Genomic DNA, 21,788 nt, shown 5'->3' with positions numbered 1-21,788 from the left:
ATATTTCAGGGTGGCAAACTCTGCTTCCCTTACCTCCCTCCTAACTGCTAGTGAAGGTCAACAGCCCTTGATTTTTCTTGGCTTGTGGATCCACCTCTTTACATGGCATTCTCCCAGTATCTCTGTGTCTTCACAGGGCTGTCTTCTTATAAGGACGACAGTCATGTTGGATTAGGGGTCCTTAACTAATTATGTCTGCAATGACCCTATTTCCAGATCAGGTCGCATTCTGAGGTACTGTCAGTTAGGACTTCAGCCTATCTTTATTGGGTGAGGGGGCGGGGGCGGGGGCAGGGAGGGGTGCACAATTCAACCCACAGCATGAAGTGATGCTTTCCAGATTATTCCTCTTTAGATACTCATCCTTTTTTATCGTTGTCGAATTTGTGATGTTATCCATCTCTTGCTAATTGTTATTTCAGCTGAAAACCATATCCATACAAGGTCTGATCCTGTCGTTGGCTGTGTTATAAAAAGAACAAGCTTCCTTGTGCCCGAATTGAGATGTAGTACTTTTTTCAAATGTATAACCCGTAAGATCCATCCCAGACGCCAGTCTTTGGCTCTCCCCTGTTCAGATTTTTGTTTGTATGGTTCATTTGCCTACTTTGTGGCTTCTCAGTTGTGGAAGAAAAAGGGGTTCTATGGAAAATAACTTCGCAGGACCATCTGATTATGAATTCCTAACAGGGCACTGTCATGGTGCGTAGTCACGCACCAGGCATATAACTTCTTTCTTTAGTAAAAGGCTTATCTTTGCCTTAAGCAAGCCCTGTTGTTTGTGCACGTCTAGGTTAACACACCTTTCAAATTCCCCCTTTCTAACCCCTCCTTCTAAAGCGTGAGAGCATGCACGTAATCTTAACTATCCTGTAATCTGATTTCTGCTTTGCTTTTTCCACCTTTGTGTAATCTTCCTTACCCTCCCCCCTTAATTTTAAATGCATAAAAGAAGCTGCAAAACTGTTATTCTCTGGAGCATTTGAGATCTTGCTCCTGGGCATATGTTGTCAGTTTGGCTCAAACTCTTATAAAGCTTCTTTATAAGTTTGGACATTTTTGACATCAACACAGTCAAGTTGTTTAAAAAATAGAAAAGTAAAATTGATGTAAACAGTACTCTTTAATAGAATTATTCAGTGAAAAATAAGTTCATTATTTTTTCCTTTACAGTTTTAGTACATAAAGAAATTGTAGGGCATAGTTCATAACTTCCACAGATTCGTTTTTCCCTTTCAAGTGATTTTAATTTAGTGTTTTGCAGATTTCAGAAAAATTCTTTCCTGTTTTTCTGTCATCTAACATTCCATGTGAAAACTGACCAGTAAACTTGCCAACTTCCAGATCATCATTATAGACAAGGTTTCTGAAATTGCTTTATAGTAATTTCCTGATCAGATAGAGAGGAAGAGAAGGGAGGTAAGTTAAAGTCACATGGAAAGTTACTGAGCAGTTTGAAAATAGTGTGATAAAGAGGGCATGCAAGACAATGGGGGAGTACATCGTTGGGGAAAGAGCAAAACTGAATTGATTATGTTTTAGGAATGAAAAAATAATTATAAATTTGCATGTGTGTTTTTTTTTTTCTTTTTCCACCAGTAAGATTTTAATGTGGTCAATAGACTTTTCTTGATAATAAGAAAAGGATTAAATGTTTATTAAATACTATCAAAGGGTAGACCTCAGATAATCTTATCTGTTGATATAGCCAGCGCTCCGAAGTGGCAGAGATCTAATGTATCTGATAGGAAACAGATAGGATAACCATTTAGTAACATTATTTTGGCCCAGTAAGAGAAAAGTATTTTATATTTTCCAGCGGATTTCTCCAGGAGGGGATTTCTCTCCTCCTCTCATATCTGAGAGTTATATAACTTTTTTCTCCACTAAAGATATTTCCATCTGACTGCAGAAAAACCTAATGAATCAGTCTGGCTTTGCTGTCTTGGTTTCCCACTCTTTTTCATTCTTTTTTCTTTGTTCTCCTATGACTGGGTTATTTCAGAATTCCTATCCTATAACTCAGTGTTTCTGTCTTCTGCCTATTCTATTCTGATCTTGATGCTCTCTCTTGCATTCTTCGTTTCATTCATTGAATTCTTCAGCTCCTGAATTTCTGTTTGGTTCTTTTTTATGATTTCTATCTCTGTTTATTATTTTGTTCATGTATTGTTTTTCTGATTTCATTAAATTGTCTTGGTTTTCTTGTAGCTCATTGAATTTCCTCAAAACATCTACTTTTTAAATGCTTTATTGGGTAAATCACAGACCTCTGTGTTTTTGGGTTCAGTTATTAGGGGATTATTACGATCCTTTGGTAATACCATGTTTCCTTGATTCTTCATGTTCCCTATAGTTTTGCATTGTTGTTTTTGGCATTTGAAGTAGCTGTCATCTCCTCTAATCTTTATTAGCTGCCTTCAGGTGAGAGATTCTTTTTGTTGGTTCTGCTTATTTTCTGGGGCTTTCTCTGACCTCGTATGGATACACCTGCTCCACACTTCTTTGTTCTTTTTTAAGCTGTGTGTCTTCTCTCCATCTTACAATGGACCAAACCAGCTGTTGGTAACCTCGCTTTCGTTGTCCCAAAGGTGGCACTACAGCTCATGATTGTGGTTTGTCTCTTGTCCACAGACCCTGGCTTTTCTGCACACACTCTCCATCTACCTGGGCTTGCTTCCACCATTGTCTTCTGGAACGTATACCAGGAGGTAGCCACAGAGTGGGGAAGCTGTGGGTTTGGCTTTCGGGGAATTGGGGGTTCTCATGGGTTAGATGAGGGGATCTTTGGGTGAGGTTTCCCGACAGCTTATGGGTGGTCTTCCTGCTGGGCTCTGGAACACAGAGAACTGCATCCCTTTAATGCTCTCTGATCGTCTTACCTGCCTCTTTCCCCAACACCTTCATGCCCCCACTCATGGAGCCTTGCTTTGATGCTCTGGGTGCTGTGGGTGAGGGATGGGTTTCTTTAGCAGCATCCCCACCGTAGTGGTGGTAACTGGGTGCTCACTCACTGCGCTCCCTTTTCCCTACAGCAGGGATCCCCAACCTCCTCTTTCTCTAAGTTGTGCCGCCTTGGGGGGATAGGTGATGCTGGCAAAGTTTCTCTTACCTACTCTAATGCATCCAAATTTGTGTATTTATTTTGCTACAGTGGAGTGTTGGAACATCTCCTTTAGAAACCTGGATTTCTATTAAGTCTTTCTCATCTGGAGTATCTGCTCATGTCAGTGTTTTCCAGGTGCCATAGCCCAGAGGGGTTGGAGTCAGTTCACAGGCTCCTGCTGGTTCCACAGCCCGTACCAGGTTCTGTCTGCCTGTGATGCAGAGTGGGTGACACTCCTCCTGGGTCCCTTGGCATATGATGCTGGATTCCAGAGCTCCCACAGGAGCACTTTTATTCATGGATAGATGTTAAATTTCAAGTCTTAGAGAGATTTATGGTTCTCTTTATGACATGCTATCTCAAATATTAATCCCTCTGTATTTTTTATAGTGTCCCTCATATTTATGTCATTATAGAGATATTATGTTTATTGCCATTAGATTAATACCATTCAGACATTTATAAGGTGTCATTAAAACCTGTGTATTTTAGAGGAGAGGAACAAAGCACCATGTGAACAAGCCATTGTGAGAAGAGACAATGAAAACTTCTGTTGATGCTTCTGTTAAGTGAATAATAATTATTTCTTACATTTTAATAGTACCTTGCAAATCCCTTTATGATTCAGCTATCTCATTTCATACTCACAAACCTGTAAGGTGGATATTAATATTAATATAAATGATGAAACTAAGACTCAGAGAGGTTGGTATGGTGGAATTAAATGTTTTTTTTATTTATTTTTTGGTTGACAGGTAGTTGGGGTGGGGAAGGAACATTTTCAGTTGGATGTATGGAACTAGAGTCCAAGAATAATCTTTGCTGACAATGTAGATTGAAGTGAGGTCATCAGGAAGAAAATAAAGTGAGAAATGGACAAACCTCTGAGGAACAGGGAAGGTTAGGGAAAGGGAATATAAAGGTCATTGAAAAAGAATGGTCAGAGAAGGGAGTTTAGCAGGCAAATGCAGATAGTGTCAAATGTAGCTAAGAGATAAAAATGAAGACTGAAATATCCATTGTCTTTAATAATGTGGAGGTTATTGGGGAGAAAGTGGAATTCCCTGGAATGGTTGGTTAGCTGGCAAAGCCAGATTGCAGAAAGTTGAGGAATGGATGGGAGGTGAAGAATCAGAGACAGTGAAGTTTATTGTTTGGCAGCGAAAAGGGTAGAGTGGGTAGGCTTTGGGTAGCTAGGGGGATGTATTTAGCATATAACAACTGTGTGTGTGTGTGTGTGTGTGTGTGTGTGCACGTGCGCGCACGTGCTCTGGGTTGTGTCAATCCATTAGAAAACCAGGTATCTAGATGTTTACATTCTTGGAATCCAGTGTAGCATCCTTCATAAGATAACTTCTCAATAACAGTTGTTGATCATGATTTTAATTAATGTAATCTCTTTTTCAACAAGATTCTTTATCAACATCCAAATTCTCTAAACATTAAATCTACAGAAAATCTTGATTTTATCCGAGTTCAAATGCACTAAGGGCCTTAGGCATGGCTTAGTGGAAAGAAAATGGGCTTTGTAATCCACTAAAACTGTAATTCGAATCTGGATTCTGACACTTTTTAGCTATGTGATCCTGAACAAGTTGTCACTTCTGACCTCATTTTCCGCATCTAGGAAAAGAGGATAGTAACACCTACCATTATAGGACTGTTGTAGGATTTGGTGAGAAAATGTGTCAAGTGTTTCGTATATAATACGTTGTACGAAGTTGACACTCAGTAAGTGCTTTGTAGAAGAAACAGCATGTTATACATTCCAGGACTGTAGTTTTTATAATTTGATTTAAAGTAGCATGTGTAATATAATATAACTTTACGTAAGAACAAGCATACTTAGTTGAAATTTGAGTGAAAAATTAACGTCTGAGTAAAAAATGTTTCTTTTCTTGCCCCCTCCTCCCTTTTCTAATCCAGGTCCTGAGGGAGTCTAACAAATTAGCAGAAATGGAAGAACCACCCTTGCTTCCAGGAGAAAATATTAAAGACATGGGTCTGTAATGATATTTTTTGTTGAATTTCCTTCTTCTTCCTGACTGCACTGACTATTCGGTACCCTCAGAGAACAGGCTCACTGTCCCGGACAGCTGCTGTCTGGCAGCACTCACCACGGTCAGCCTTCCCAACAGTTAGTGTGTTCTCTCAGCTGAGGTTTCAACCTGTTTGGTTTGTACTTGGACTGCTGGGAAACATGCAAATCAAATTATATCCTGTTGCTTCTCTGCTTTGCTTTACTTTCGTTGAAAGCAGGTAGCTTTTTTTTTTCTTTCTTTCTTTTTTTTTTTAAACTGTTGCTGAATTCTGGGAAAGAAAATTTTGTTATTTTGAATTATCACAGTAAGATATTGGGTTGCCTAAATAAAAAACATTGAATTCTCACTTTGTACAAGTAATTTTTCTTCGAACACATTCTCTCTTTTTTCCTACCCTGACTAAACACAGGCCAGTTTTTGGGTGGAAAGATTTCATTTCCGTTGCAAAGCAAGCTGTTTGCAATGTAGGTGTCTTTCTTTGTCCAGCCTAAAGACTAAGTGTTAACTTATTGTATAGACTGGAAACTAGAAACAAGCATTCGAGCTCTTTTTTGTCTTTATGCTTTTACTTTAAAATATCCATAGCTTTGGAGAAATAAGTGATTTTTTAGGAGAATAAAGTAATTGGTTTCTTAGCCAAAGTAAACACTACCTTTCATTTTATTATCAGTCAACATTTTAAAAGGACTTAGTAAATGCTTAATTTTCCCTTGCCAGGTGTCATTTCTTTGTGTAAAACCATGCAAGCCAAAGGGGGAACTGCCCCCAAGTGGGCTGTTCTTGCTTACAGTACATTTAGTCCTTTCACACTTAGCATATTTGTCTCTTCTTGCTCTTGACTCCTGATTGAATACCTCACATTTTCTTCCCTCCCACCACCACCGTCTGTTGTACTCCCTAAGCTCTTGTTCTGCTGAACTGCTTACTGAGTTAGGTATATAGTATCGCACTGAATATTATACAATAGCAATAGTTATCATTATTGATGCTTACTGTCTCATGTTATCATCCTCACAGTAATCTTCTGAGAAAGTTATTAATCCTGTTTAGTAGATGAGGAAACTAAAGCATAGGGAGATTCCCTAGGTAGTCAAGTTATAGCTAGCATTGTGACAGTTTTCCTCTTCTGAACCTAACGCACATGCTATGTCCACTATGATAAATGACCTTATCAACCACTTTCCATTTACCACTTAGTCTCTTTTGTTGGCTCCTCTTACTTGAATAGCATGACTTCAACCATGACCCATTTCCCTTTTTCCTCCTATGTGCTGTTTTTGTTTGACCATATCTAAATTAGTAGCTTTACCTACTGTATATTTACTAATGACTCCAAATTTATTTCTAGTGTGAACCTCTGTCCTAATGTGTATAAACAAATGCCTGTATCTTAGACACATGTCCGTGGATATCTTATCGATAGCCCTTATAGCCAACACCTCCAAACTGAAATCATCACCTTCATCCCTAAATTTACTCCTTTACTTTTATTATCTCCCTCAGTTAATATTAGAAACAGTTGTCCATTCAGTCAAGAAAGAAATCTGGGAGTCATACTAGACTGCTTTTCTCTGAACTCTGACATTCAATCAGTTACTAGATTCGAAGGAGTCAATCTCTAAGAATTTCTTGAATTTATCTTTTCCTTTCAATTTTCAGAAGCCCTAGGTGTCATATTTATGTGCATTGAATTTCAGTTACTTATGAGAAACTTCCAGTGGAGATATCTAGGAAAGATATCTTAGGCTTAGGAGAGCGATCAGGGTTGGAAGTCCATATTTTGGAATCACTAGAAATAGATATTAGTTGAAAAATGAGAGGAGGAAAACAACCCAGATATCATGTTGAGTGAGAAGAGGTCCAAGAATGTAGCTTTGTTAAACATTTTACAATTACATGGTAAAAGAGGAACCAGGGAGGGAAATTGAGGAGTGGAGATTGTGGTACAATATAAATTACAGAGAGCCGTGCTATATACTTACCTTTGTCCAAAGAGGCACTTTACTTTCCCACTTCTGTATATTGGATGAGGTTCTTTCTCTGCAGGGAATGCTGTCTCACCATCTCCACCCGTCTAAAGAACACCAGCTGTTGGGGCACAACTCCCATACCTATGTTTCTTGAACCTTCTCTGATCCCACAACTGAATGGACTTGCCCTTCTATGTCTCACTTAGAGTATGCTTTTGTGTCTCTCTTTCTGCACAGATTGCGTGCTGTCATATATTACATTTATTTGTGTCTATTTTATATCCTTATAGATATGTACGTGTATTGATTGTCAAGGTCATTTTAGTCTACCTCACAGAAACTGTTAGGGATTCTTCCTCTGTGAACTCAGTGAAAATTTGAGAGGATTAGTAAATCTAAGCTCTTTTGGTACCACTAGGCAGTATTGGTATTGCAAAATTTAGAGGAATAACAAATATAGTAAATGAAATATTCTGATTCAACATCATCTATATAGACTTGCTTATTGTGCAAAAATGAAATTTAGTGTAAAGTACAGGGTTAGAGGAACCTTGAATATATTAATTCATGTAGAAAAGATGTTTGATTTTTAGTTGGCCTAATGTAAATCTGTGGTTTAGCTGTTTTTAAAAAGTTAAAGTAGTTGATGTTGGGACCAGCAACAGAATGTACCAGGGGAGTAACAGCCTCAGAGTATTGCGGCCTGGGCACATCAGCCGTCAAGGTAGCACACACTGCGTATTTCAGCCTTTGACACAGCAGACACACTGCTACGTCAGTGGCATGATGAGGTGCAGAGATTTGAATTTGTAGTTAGAAGAACTGCATTCAGGCCTTCATCTTAGCAGTTACTGGTTCTGAAAACATTAGGCAATTTGTTTTACTTCTCTGAGCCTTGGTAGTCTCATCTGAAAATTGTAGGTCCTTGTAGGTCTTATGTTCAAGGGTTTTCATAAAGGTAAAAGGAGGTGAAAGTAGTTTATAAAGTCTGAAGAAGTGCTAGGCCATCAGTGCTGGTTGTAGCTACTGTTATTTGCTCTGGGAAGGTGCCTGGTCACAGTCGCCCTCTTACTCGGTACAAAACCTGCTAAGCGTAAATTCTCTCTTCAGAGTGACTTAGCTGCCACCAGCTTGAGGAGAAAAGGTAAAGGGGACAGAACAAAGCAGAACCTAATGATGATAATAGTAACATAGGTATAAACCATTATATTTGTATAGTACTTGCAATTTTGCAACCATTTTCATTGTATTAGCTCTTGATTTTAGAGTAAAGGGGAAGGTGTTACTTAAAACACCTTAGAGGGACATAACCCGTAACGGAATATAGAATAATAAGGCTCATTTTCTTGTGTAAGAAAACTGGCTCTGGAAGGAATCCAGAAATGATTTTAGGAACATTGAATAAAGCTAGTTGAAGTAAAAATTCATAAGGGCAAGAAAATGTATGCAAGGCAAGTTTGTGTACGTATAATGATTGGTTTATTTAATTTAAAACCTCCCCTCTAAATGAAACATGCATTGGAAACAATGATTTAAACAATCTAGCTCGTACTTGAGCATTAGAAGATCAGTCTCATTTCAAATTCCATGCAAAGCAGTCAGTCCTTCAAAGTGATGAATAAAAAGCAAAGTCAGGAAGTTGTAATACCCTATTAAACATATTTCATGTCCCTCACTTTTCCCAGAAACCCCTTGAGAGGTTCTTAGAAATTTGTTGCTCCTAATTGAGCTTTACTTCCTTGGTACAATGAAGATACTCCTTTATATGCTGGTTTGCTATAATAAATACATTGCAGGGATTTATGAATCTTTTAAGATAAAAAAATTGATATTTATTATGAACTTTACCATATTAAATATTATTTTGAACTAATGGTAGCTGAGTTATCCTGCTTAATTAACTCATGTTTTAAAAAGCAGAATGCTGTGTAGATTCATCATTTGTCATTTAATAAAACAGTGCTTGTGATTATTTCTGTAAAGTTGGACATCAGTTGTTGGGTCCGGAATATTGTATCCTCTTATACTATTATTTTTCTAAGAAATTATATTTCCTATGCACTTCATTTCCCCTACAATATTTTCCCCATAAATGTAATTCAATCAGAAGTTTCTGGTGTTACATGTTTCGGGTATTGTATTTTTAGGAGTATGTTGACAGACTAGACATGGCCAGAGAAGACCAGCAGATTGGTGAGGTGATCTAGAAAATAGGATAAGATGACTGGTGACTACGCCATGAGACATTTCCTGTTGTTAACCACCATTACCACGACCCCTCCACCCACGACTCCAACTACCACACCAATTTTATCCAACAGGGATGGCGGCCGTCTTTGTCTCCTGGTCTGTCTCAGGGTGCAGGGCGAGCCCCCGCTTCTTCAGTCCTCTCCATTTAGTCTACATTCCTTCCCCAGATTACTGCATGGTTGGAAGGTTGGGATTTGGCTTCTGAGTTCTCTTTTCTCTTTGTATCACTAATTCCATTAGTTTTGCGCATAAGTTAGAGAAGCAATCAGAATTCTGTTAAATTTTATTTGTGAAAAGATGAGAGTGCAGTTTTTAATAGTGCACAATACATTGTAAATTGTGGATTCTTTGCCTTTTCAGCCAAAGATGTAACTTATATATGTCCATTCACTGGTGCTGTACGAGGAACTCTGACTGTTACGAATTACAGGTTATATTTCAAAAGCATGGAACGGGTAAGACTTGTTGGATTCGATTTTTATATGTACCATCTGTGTTGTTTGAAGGCAGTTTTGTTCATTTTTATTAAAGCATTTCTAGTTAAGATTTTTCTCAGCTATAATTGTACAGTATCCGTTGCTCAAGTTTTGTTTTTTTCTTTCCTTTCTTTAGGATCCCCCATTTGTTTTAGATGCTTCTCTTGGTGTGATAAGCAGAGTAGAAAAAATTGGTGGTGCTTCTAGTCGAGGTGAAAATTCTTATGGACTAGAAACTGTGTGCAAGGTAAATGTCATAATATTTGTGCTGTTATATTTGGTTTGCAAAGTTTCCTGTTAATTAGAGCCTGTGTTTAGACACTGGTTCTCAAAGTATCAAATGGATTTCATACTAGAAATGTCATTCTAGTAAAGGAAAACATTTAGGAGTAATAGAACGGTAATCTATCATGAATTAGACTTGAATTCTTTTGGACCGAATAAAAAGTACTTTCACATTCATTTCATGGTGAGCCTCATAAAAATCCTGAAATAGGCATTATAGACATTATTCCCTTTAATTTACAAATTAGAAACAAGGATCTGTGTAAGCAGTTAAAGCATGGCACTTTGTAGTGGAAGACTTGTTATGACATTCATCATCACCTATCTTTCCTCTTTAGTTCTCATAAATTTTCTGCTTCTGAAACAATCGTGGGGAAAATTTGATATTATAGACCTTCCCTGTTTTCTTATCTAACTCGCATTCTTTAACTACATTGAAACTTGAATGACATTTAGATTTTTACAATTTTAACATTCAGTCACAGTTGTTTAATACCATGTGTCACTCTACAGGGCACTGTTCTCCCGGTTATGGCCTAATTAATACCTGTGCACATCTCAATTCTAGATCACCTTTTCCTTTTTTGTGGTCTTCTGTTGGTACCGAAAGTAAAAGCAATAGTACATGCATAACTTTCAAGATACTTTGTTAATCTTAGAGGTTTTGTGAATCTGTTAAAGCTAATGACTTAGTAATTACTGTTTTGCCTTTCTATTGTAGTCAGAAGGTCTCTAGGAGTGTAATAACTGCCAGCCATGTGTCAAGTACTTTGTCTTCTGATCACTTTTCTATAGTGTAATAGTAAATAGAGCATACAATATAAGAGAAAATGAAAGAGGGTGACTTTGAAATCTTGATCATTTTAAGTGTAATTTTTTTCATGGAACAAGACCATTAACAAACAGACATTTGTAGGGGCTTCTGCTGTGATAGTTTTAAAGAACTCTGTTGTTAACAGAGTGCTTAATGAGTATCTCTACTAGTTATAAAGATATTTACGGAGGAAACACAAGGCATCAGCTAAATTTCCCACATGTTTGTTTTAAGGGATGGTAGAGCTAGCATAATTCTGGATAGAATTTGTAGTAAAATGTATTTATTCGTGTACTGTAGGTACATTGTAGTAGTGTGTCTCTGTGTTTGGATTTGCAGAATGGGGTATATGATAGTTATTTTGAATTTTGTCTAGGTTAAAACACTTAAATGAAGTCTTGAAATTATTCTTAATTCCCATTTTTTTCGTAGTGTTGTTAAGATGTCAGTAAACCAGAATTAACCTGAGCATAGAAAATTGCTGGAGGACAAATAATAGAGGCAACCTTGTTCTTTAGATTTGAGTATAGAGCCTAGATGATACCGACCAAACTATTCAGAGCTTATGTGCTGATAGATGCTTGAAGAACTTTGACATGGAGTGGAGGAAAACCTTTAGGCAGAGTTTGGTTTAGCCAGAGACTTACAAAGAGAAGGTCCAATGGAATTGAGTCTTGGGAAGGGATCGTAAGAAGGAAAACAATCACCAGGTCTAATGGGAACAAAGACACTTATGAAATATAACAACAGCTGATCAGGTTTTTAATAGGGAAATTCATGACAGGAAATGTGCTTTCTTTCATCGGGAAAGGATATATACTGATAGTGTGTATCAGCCATGGTATTAAGCTTCAGATACAGTATGTCTAATCTCCATGGCCCTCTTGCACTGACTTACCTTGTGTATATAAGCAGAGTTAAATTTTCTGTCCTCTGAATTCTGCTATGTATTAGAGTGCCTTGTGTTTCTTTTTATTTCTCTCAATAAGAATTTGTAATTTCCCTTCCTTCAGGAGATGTTGTCTGATTTATTTTTGTATCCCACATTCACAAATCTGAACATTTTAAAAGATAGTTTCAAGTTACCTTATTTGTTTTTTAAATGAAAAGGGAACAAAAAATGATAGATGGCCAAATTGATCCTAAATCTTTTCTAGGATATTCGAAATTTACGATTTGCTCATAAACCTGAGGGGCGAACAAGAAGATCCATATTTGAGAATCTAATGAAATATGCATTTCCTGTGTCTAATAACCTGGTAAGGTGGTTCTTATCTTTGAAAAATCTGTATTATAATTATTGATGTAGTGTAAAGAAACATATCTAGGATATCTAGAATATCTACATTTACAATTCTTCTTTCCCATTTAACCAGATGTGTAATTTAGGTTTTAACCTAATCTCTCTAACCAATTTTTTTAGATATAAAATGAGGGAACAGGACGAGCTGTTTTCTGAGGCCCATTCCTGTGTACTGACATTCATAATTATATGATCTTTTTATCCAGGTTGTTTCTGTGATGAAAACTGTATGTGGTCTTCATTAGTATTTGGAGAACTGACACTTAAGTCTAGCAATTTTAAGAGGGTAGGGTGGGCAGGTACTTAACTGAGTTCCTACACTGTGTTATTAATAGTATTAGGCCCCTCATTTATGTTCTGTAATCTGACTTCCATAGTAGCCATATGGTGGTGAATATTGTTTATCCCTACTTTCAAGTTGAAACCAGAAGCAGGTAACTAATTAATTCAAGGGCATAGCTAGTAAGGAGTAAAATGTGGAATCAATACTCTAGTTTGAATGTTTTTTCATCATAGTAGTTCCCACCATTCTGTCTATATAAATTAATTTTTTTTGGTACATAGATTGCATGCCAAAAAATAAAAAGTTAACTCAGTGTGTTTTAGAAAATACAGCATAAACTTCAAAGCTGCTTAACTCCCGATATTGGTGATGTCAAACTAATTAATTATATCAGAAGACATCATTTTTATGTAATGTTTTTCATTAGAAGTAAACCTAAAACGGCTACCAGGTATATCTGAAAGCAGTATGGTGATGTTACCATTTGATAAATCTTGGTGGTGGGCCTCTGTGCTTTCCTGTATGTTTGAAAAAAACACCAATACAGAGTATCCTGTCAGATAAATAAGTGAAAACTTTGGGTATGATAAGGATACTTTTCTGATTCATTACCTCCTTAAAAGTCTTTTTAGCTATTAACTCTGTTTATTTTTTTATAGCCTCTGTTTGCTTTTGAATACAAAGAAGTATTCCCTGAAAATGGGTGGAAGCTCTATGACCCTCTTTTAGAGTACAGGAGGCAGGTATGTACTTTTTCCTTTCAATTTTAATATCCTGTATTCTTTTTATTTTAATGAAAATTTCATGGGTAGAAGTAAACAGCTTTGTAAGTTATGTAGTTTTTGTTGTTGTTGTTTTCTTAATAAAGGGTAGGCCTAATTTCTTGGCTGCCTTTCAGTTTCTTTAAAATGCTTCTCAGACTGTGCCAGTGATCTTTTATGAATCTTTACTTATCTAAGAGTTTACAAGTAAATCAGTTTATTTAAAAAATGTTTAATAATTTTTCAAAAATATAAATAGAAGTTTATTGTACAAAATTAAGGCCATCATATTTCATAGTTCATTAAGGCTAAAAAGGAAGACTAGGTTATGTTTTAAAACCTGCACAGAAATTTCACTTTCACTTCCCCTCACCCCCAACTATTAAAATGGTCTGACCAAATGTTATCAAAACAAACATTGTAAAGAACACCAAGTCCTTTAAAAACAACTATCCCAAATGTTATTTCTTGGCATAGGCGATCTTCATGGCATGGGGTGATCTTAAATCCTTCAAATATATAGTGATGGAAGGAGAACAGACTTTGGGTGGTGAGCACACAGTGTGATATATAGATGATGTCTTATAGAAGTGTACACTTGAAGCCTATGTGATTTTACTAACCATTGTCACCCCAATAAATTTAAGTTTAAAAAAAAAGAGAGAAAAAAGAAAATAAAAATCCTTGTAAAGCAACCCTGGCAGTTCTCGCCTGTCCATTATTTTCAGATCCAACCAATGCAATGTCATGCCTCCCAGGTACCAAACGTACTTCCATAAAACCAGGGAAGTGATTCAACAGCATGGATAACTTCATCTCTTTAGTCTCTTCTGGTCAATTATTAAGGAATAAAATATAGTTTGGTGGGTAATCAGGGACCTGAGGATTTGGTGCTACATTTCCTTGGGTATTAGCTGAATTTGGTGTTCCCTGGCCAGGCTTTTTATTTGCCATCATTGCTGTTTGTTCCACAGTTTTGGCATTTTTCTTGTTTCTTCTCTTTGTCAGCAAAAGTGCCACGCGTTTTAAATATTCTGTCAGGATCTGGCTTTGTATACTGGGTTCGCATTGGTTTACCATGAAATGGAAATCCCTGTAGCTGTCTCAAAGCATTTGTGGATGAGTCCAGTAGTTTAAATATAACAAAGGCCCCTCATATTCACTGTCTTTAAAGCACGCAGTATCTACCACATGGCCAGCCTGAGAAAACAGGGCAATTCTTCTTTTATATTTTGTCATTCATATCTTTGGTATAAATTATATGATTTAGTCTGATATCCATGGTTTGGGGTAAACCGTTCAAATAGCCTCAGACCGGCACCGTATCCCATAAAGCTAAAAAATATTTAATTTTAAAATAAAAATAAATGGTAAATACATTTATGTTTTAGTATTCTTATATGCCATTCAACATTATTCACTCAGATTTTTCTCTTTTGGGTAGCCTATAATTTGATTCTGAAAAAAATTTCTGATAGTTCTGTTTATAACTTATTTTCACATAAAATTTTGAAAGTTTTCTGTCTTCACAGAAGACACACTTCTACATAAAATGTTAACAAATCAAACCTGATAATATGTAAAAGAGGTAATATATCATGACTAAGATGGGTTGGTTTAATATTAGAAAACCTAATAATGTGATTTAATTCACCACAGTAGAGCTTAAAGGAAATCTGTGTTACAGCGTATCATTTCCCTATTCTTTCTCAGTACATTACTTCCCACAGTCCCTATACTGCAATATTTAAACTATACCTAAAATAGTCTTTATTTTTAAGTTTGTACGTGTTCACTGTACTTTCATGAGAATTTAAGTTCTCACACATTGATTGTTTTTTGGTAATCATTAGATTGATATACAAATTATTCTAGAATTCAGTTATGAAATCATTAAGCTGATTTTTATATTTAGATTTCAAATACTGCATTTAAATTATAGCTTCTAATTTACTTAGCTTTGTTTCACAAAGCCAGGAAAAGTAAAAAAAAAAAAAAAATACCACTAGAGAACTAATAGTATCTAAATGGTTTGAAAGTGAATTTCTACACAGTCACGTGTGAAGTAAAATTATAAATTCCTCTTTCAGTTGGCAAGCCATCAGTTGGCAAAATATGAAGAAGAATATAAAATAAATTGATCAACTAAAAACTGAGTCTATAAGTAAGTGACATTGCAAGATTTTTGCTAACCCAAAATCCAATGTCAAAATTAGATGGGGAAGCAATGATAAAATCTAACAAATGTCTTTAGAATTGTAACAATGAGGACTATTTTGGGGGTATCTGGGCAAAAATTGCTATGTGTTTTAGTAGCATTTAACATAGAACTTTGAAAAGCAGATGAGATACCTGTGCCCTGAGAAAAGAAATAAATTATCATTTAAAAGAAAAAAAAACTGAAAGAGTAAGTGAGCAGCTGTACCCATACAGAAAGAGAATTATGAGATTAGGAAATGCGGCAGTCAGAAAAGAGCATTGAATTTCACCTTAAATGATATAGATGCCTTATGGGCTTTGACTTATTAGAGCAATTTGTTGACTTTTTTCTGAAGAGTTAGACATTTTTTCCGACTCTTGAGTCAACCAAGCAAAGTCTAGTGGAGAGGACACAGTTTTTTGTAGTTAGAAGCCTCAATTTATTAAAATACCTTTTAAGTTCATTATAGAAGAAAGTGAAGATCATCTCTTAATGTAAACCTTAAGACTAAAAAAGCATTAGAATATTCTTTTTTCTTCTTTAAATAATTTTTTATTTTTAAATTACAGTGGATATACAATATTATATTAATTTCAGGGTACAACATAGTGATTACACATTTATATAAATTATGAAATGATCACCCTGATAAATCTAGTAACCATTTGACATCCTACATAGTTAATGTAATATTATTGACTATATTCCTCATGCTATACTTTACATCCCCATGACTATTTTGTAACAACCAATTTATACTTCTTAATTCCTTCCCTTTTTTCATCCACCCCCTCAACCTCCCTCCCATCTGGCAACTTTTAAAATGTTCTCTGTATCTGTGAGTTCCTTTTTGTTTATATTGTTCTTTAGATTCCACACATAAGTGAAATGGTATGGTATTTGTCTTTCTCTGTCTGACTTACTCCACTCAATATAATACTCTCTAGGTCCATTCATGAGGCGCATGCTAAGATTGCATTCTTTTTATGGCTGAGTAATATTCCATTATATACATGTACCAACTCTTCTTTATTCATTCACCCATTGGTGGACACCCAAGCTGCCTCCAAATCTTGGCTATTGTAAATAACGCTGCACTGAACATAGGATGCACACGTCCCCTCGAAGTAGTGCGTTGGATTTCTTCAGATAAATACCCTGAGGTGGGATTACTGGATCCTTCTTTGTCTCCTGTTATAGCCTGTGCTTTAAAATTTGTTTTGTCTGGTATCAGTATTGCTACCCCAGCTTTTTTGGTTTGTTTGTCTTCATTTTCATGAACTATCTTTTCCATCCCTGTACTTTCAGTCTGTGTCTGTCTTTCGATCTGAAGTCTCTTATAGGCAGCATATGTAAGGGTCTTGTTTTCTTATCCATTCAGCACCCTGTCTTTTGATTGGAGCATTTAATCCATTTACATTGAAAGTATTTGTTGATAGATATATAGTGGTTGCCATTTTATTATTCATATTTTTCATCTTCCTGTTAAAGAAGTCCCTTTAATATTTATTGTAGTACTGGTTTGGTGGAGATGAACTCCTTTAGCTTTTTCTTGTCAGGGAAGCTCTTTGTCCTTCGATTCTAAATGATAGCTTTGCTGGGTAGAGTAATCTTGGTTGTAGGTCCTTGCTTTTCATCACTTTGAACATTGCGTGCCAATCCCTTCTGGCCTGCAAAATTTCTGTTGAGAACTCAGCTGACAGTTTATGGCAACTCCCTTGTAGGTAACTAACTGCTTTTCTCTTGCTGCCTTTAAGATTCTGTCTTTGTCTTTAACCTTTGGCATTTTAATTATAATGTGTCTTGCTGTTGGCCACTTTGGGTTCATCTTGTTTGGGACTCTCTGTGCTTCCTGGGTTTGTATTCTATTTTCTTTTCCAGGTTAGGGAAATTTTCCATCATTATTTTTTCAAATAGGTTTTCAATTCCTTGCTCGCTCTCTCCTCCTTCTGGTACCCGTAGGTGCAAATGTTGGTATACTTGCTGTTGTACTGGAAGCCTGTTAAACTATCCTCATTTTTTTTTTCATTCTCTTTTCTTTTTGCTGTTCTGATTGGGTGTTTTCTGCTACCTTATCTTCTAAATTGCTGATTTGATCCCCTGCTTCATCTATTGTTGATTTTCCTTAATGTAGTCTTTATTTTAGCTATTGTATTCTTTATTTCTGACTGGTTCTTTTTTGTTTTCTATCTCCACTTTTATGTTAACTATCTCTTTGTTGAAGTTCTCACTGAGATCATTGAATATCCTTATAACCAGAATTTTGAACTCTGTATCTAGTAGATTGCTTGTCTCCATGTTGTTTAGTTCTTTTTTCAAGCTTTGTTCTCTTCTTTCATTTGGTACATGTTTCTTTATCTCCTCATTTTGGCTGCCTCCCTGTGTTTGTCGCTATGTGTTAGGTAGAGCTGCTGCATCTCCCAGTCTTGGTAGAGTGGCCTTATGTAGTAGGTGTCCTGTGGAGCCCAGGGGTACAGTCTCCCTTGTCACCTGAGCTGAGTGCTCTAGGACTGTCCCCTGTGTGGGTTATGTGTGCCATCCTGTTGTAGTTGAGTCTTAGTTGCTGTTTGCACATCAATAGGAGGGATTAATCCTCAGGCTGATTGGTTACAAGGACTGGCCTTGACTATAGGGGAGGAGCTGTTGTACAGTGGCTGACTTCATGGAGTAGGATTTGCTTTAGCAGGGCCCTGGTGCCTGCGCAGTGTGCCCTTTGGATGTGTCATTTGTGGAGGTGTTTGGGTGGTGCTTTGGTGTTATCTGAAGTTGGCCACTGGGTGTGTTGGTTCTGGGGCCTCTTGGGAGGGGCTCTGGTGCAGGCCAGGTTCAGTCATTACCTTTGCTCTGCTGAGACCACTTAGTATGAGTTACCAACTGTTTTGCAGATGGTTGTCACTTGTGCTGAGATTGGAGGTACCTGGGAGATGCTAAGCTGTTAACCGAGGCCAGCTGTTGCTAGTGCCAGGTTTGGAGCTGCTTAGCAAGAGGTACAGGCTATGCCAAGACCAGATGCTGCTTGTTTCGGGTTTGTGAACCTTTGAGAGATTTTAAGAAAGACAATAGCATGAGCCAAGATAGGCCATTTGTATGGAAAAGCCACTAAAAAGGACTTGGGTAGGCGTGCAAGTAGGGTGGGGCTCAGTCTCAGGGAGTCACCAAGGCAGGGTGAACTGTGTGAGCCAGGTTGATGGAGACTCAGGTATGGTGCCTGCCTGAGTCTATAAGCTGGACTAGCAAAAGAACAATGGCTCCTGCCAGTACTTCTATCTGGGAGGACACTGCCCCTCCAGCCCTAGCCCTGAAGCCAGACAATTCAGTTCTTCCCCACATGTCCCCCAATGCCCCCCAAGCTACTGCCCCAGCACCAGAACTCAGAGCGAGTGAGTCCGTCACCAAGTAAGTCCGCATAGAGATCCTTTAAGAGGAATGGCTGGAACTCCAGTTGCCCTTTGTCTCACTCAACCATAATCTCTGCTGGTTTTCACAGACAGAAGTTATGGGGACTTTTCTTCCCAGCACTTGAACCCTGGGCCTGGTGTAAGGCTGGGACCCTCGTTCCTCTCGGGGTAGCTCCGTAGCTGAGATGTCCCTCCTGATTTTTGACAGCCACATGTCTGTGTGGGGCCAGCCCATTCCGTGCCTCTGCCCCTCCTAACAGTCTTGACTTGGTTTGTTCTGTATATCCTTTCTTGTAGGACTTCTGTCCAGGGAGACTTCACGTGATTCTCGATAATGGTTGTTCTGTAGTTTATTTGTAATTTTGATGTGTTTGTGAGAGGAGGCAAGACACAGCATTTACCTACTCTGCCATCTTGACCGGAAATCCCTCCTTTTTATTATTATTTTGTTCTAGGTAAAATTAGTTATAGTAGTTAAAGTGTTTATGCTAGTATAAAAGAAGCAACTGGACATTGTACGTAATCCATTTCAGTCTCAGTGATGTTCTCCTAATAATCAATGGCAGGATTCTTGGTAAATTATAGTTTTTGCATTTGATCTTCATTTTCATAGTTTCTGCTTCTTAGCAAATAGGTCTGGAAGCCATGTTTTTGGGCCTTATTTTATTGGTCTCTGCCTTCCCTGGGCTCTGGTGGAGGTATAGCAACGGGGGAGGGGGGCATCAGTGACACATGGGGAAAGACTGAACCATGTCACTGCAGGACAAGGACTAGAGGGACAGTTGCTATTTTTCCCGTGTGGAGTCCTCCCGTGCAGCCGGCAGACAGGCACCATCCTTCCTGTGTTGAACCCTCCCCCGTGCCTATGGCCAAATCTCGTATTCTTTTTTTTATTGAAAAAATTGTGGGTGGTATTACTTGCACGCTGTATAAAATTGAAAAGGTACAAAGGATAAATTGAAAGGTAGGTATCCCTTCTAAGCCGTCCTTGTCTCCCAGCCATCCCAGTTCCTCTCCCTTTAGGAAATATTATTACTGGTTTCTTGTATATCTTTTCAGAGATTTTATGCCTACAAAGCTTGTGTATGTATGTACATTATTTTTTAAAGTGGATGATAGCATACGATGCATACTATTTGTGCCTTTTTAATTTAGTGTGTGTGTGTGTGTGTGTGTGTGTGTCTGTGTGTGTAAAGAGGCCCTGCACATAGTGTGTTTTTACTATAAGTGTGTTTTTACTATAATTTGATTTCTTTTGATTTTGTCCTTTTCTGTGATGAGTGTCAGGGGTCATAAAATTTAAAAAATACGTATTTTAATTTGAAGCATTTAATATAATGGCTTTATTTTCTAGAGAACAACGGATGGAAAAATTTAAGTGTCTTATTAGGTGATTCTATATATGAAGTAGTACACTAGTTATAAATATAGCAAATATTGAAGGACCAATGAGAGCTTAATAATCGATGTGTTACTAAAAAGATGTATTAAGTATTTCTGTTGCCTCTTTTTGGCTTTGCCTTCTATCACTTCCTTGCTTTTCTAATATGTTTTATATTAGCAATATTTCATTAGTATTATAATGTAGTATTATAATGAAAAATTCACTTTAGGCATGTAAATGATAAATATGTATATAGCATTCCGGTGGACACTTGGTGCCTGTCCTCTGAATTTCTTTGTATAGATGGATGGCAGCAAATTCAATCAGCGAATGAAACTGAATGAAACTGTTCATTTTGAAGACAGGGAACATTTGCAGTCTCGCTGTTTCCTTCCTTCCTTCCTATTGGATATGTAGCACAGACCCAGCACTTGATCAGTATTTAATGATTTAATAAATCATTAACATAAAACCAAATGCCAAAAAGAACACAGATCCCTACATTAGAATGCCATCCTAGTAGCCTGGTCACCACAGGCAGGCAATAACTATTCCAACAACTTAAGAGGTGGATAGCGGAGAGGAGAGAGATTGAATAAGATGGCTTCTATTCTCATGTCTTGTAATATTTCAGTTAGGTAGTAATTTGTGTTATGTTTTATTTCACATATAGGGAATTCCAAATGAAAGCTGGAGAATAACAAAGATAAATGAACGATATGAGCTTTGCGATACATACCCTGCCCTTTTGGTTGTGCCAGCAAATATTCCTGATGAAGAATTAAAGAGAGTGGCATCCTTCAGATCAAGGGGCCGTATCCCAGTAAGTATGAAGCTTTGATGAGACTTAGTAAATGCTTTTATACTCTGCATAATGCTGAGGTTAACAAATGGGAGAATGGATGCAGGATAAAAATAACTACAGCCTCAGGTCTTTTATGGGATGTTAGAGAATGAGTTATTTAATACACTTAAAACTGGGGGGAAAGATTTAAAGAGATTTCAGGAGAGTCTCACATGGGTATTGGAGAAGTGCACAGAATTGCATGATTCTTAACTTGAAAATAAAGCTGGCTCTGTACATTATTCACTATTTCTTTATCTTACTATATACATTCTTTAGTCATGGTGACACATGCTCTTTTCCTTTAAATCCTAGAAAGAGAAAAACTACAAAATCATGAATTCCTGTGTTCTAGAAAGATCAACTCAAATAATTTTAGGTCCAAAATTCATAGGTTCTGAAGACTTTATAGTTGGGCAATTTTGTGGATATATTAATAAAACTTTCAGCGTGGGGCTTACCTAGCCCTCTGTTCATGTAGTTTTTCTAGAGACAACACTTTCCTGTAATCAGTGACTTTTATAAATCAGTATCTGATTAAAGAATTAAACCAGGTTTTCTATATGCCAGAGTGGGCCAGAAAGAATGGTGATGATATTTCATAGCAGCTTCATATGTTCTTTCATAGCTTAGGCTTTGGATCCAGTTAGAAAGCAGAGTTGTATGGAGTAA

At 37.2% G+C, this 21,788-nt stretch overlaps 1 protein-coding gene and 1 pseudogene across 4 annotated transcripts in view; one reads left to right on the top strand and one right to left on the bottom strand.

Moving 5' to 3' along the window:
* MTMR2 (myotubularin related protein 2) overlaps nucleotides 1-21,788 on the top strand; it is a 94,999-nt gene that overhangs the window by 51,982 nt on the left and 21,229 nt on the right. For all 4 annotated transcript variants that reach the window (XM_033121242.1, XM_033121241.1, XM_033121243.1 and 1 more), the window contains 6 exons: nucleotides 5,033-5,108; nucleotides 9,729-9,823; nucleotides 9,981-10,091; nucleotides 12,101-12,202; nucleotides 13,189-13,272; nucleotides 20,946-21,095. In XM_033121242.1, the coding sequence (XP_032977133.1) occupies nucleotides 5,063-5,108; nucleotides 9,729-9,823; nucleotides 9,981-10,091; nucleotides 12,101-12,202; nucleotides 13,189-13,272; nucleotides 20,946-21,095 (588 nt within the window). In that variant the 5' untranslated portion in view covers nucleotides 5,033-5,062. The remainder of the gene's footprint in view (nucleotides 1-5,032; nucleotides 5,109-9,728; nucleotides 9,824-9,980; nucleotides 10,092-12,100; nucleotides 12,203-13,188; nucleotides 13,273-20,945; nucleotides 21,096-21,788) is intronic.
* LOC117030971 (U2 small nuclear ribonucleoprotein B''-like) lies at nucleotides 13,752-14,572 on the bottom strand (annotated as a pseudogene).

Source organism: Rhinolophus ferrumequinum, chromosome 11 (genome assembly GCF_004115265.2).
Source record: "Rhinolophus ferrumequinum isolate MPI-CBG mRhiFer1 chromosome 11, mRhiFer1_v1.p, whole genome shotgun sequence".
In the NCBI taxonomy this organism is placed as follows: Eukaryota; Metazoa; Chordata; class Mammalia; order Chiroptera; family Rhinolophidae; genus Rhinolophus; species Rhinolophus ferrumequinum.
This window is presented reverse-complemented; position numbering and strand designations above follow the sequence as displayed.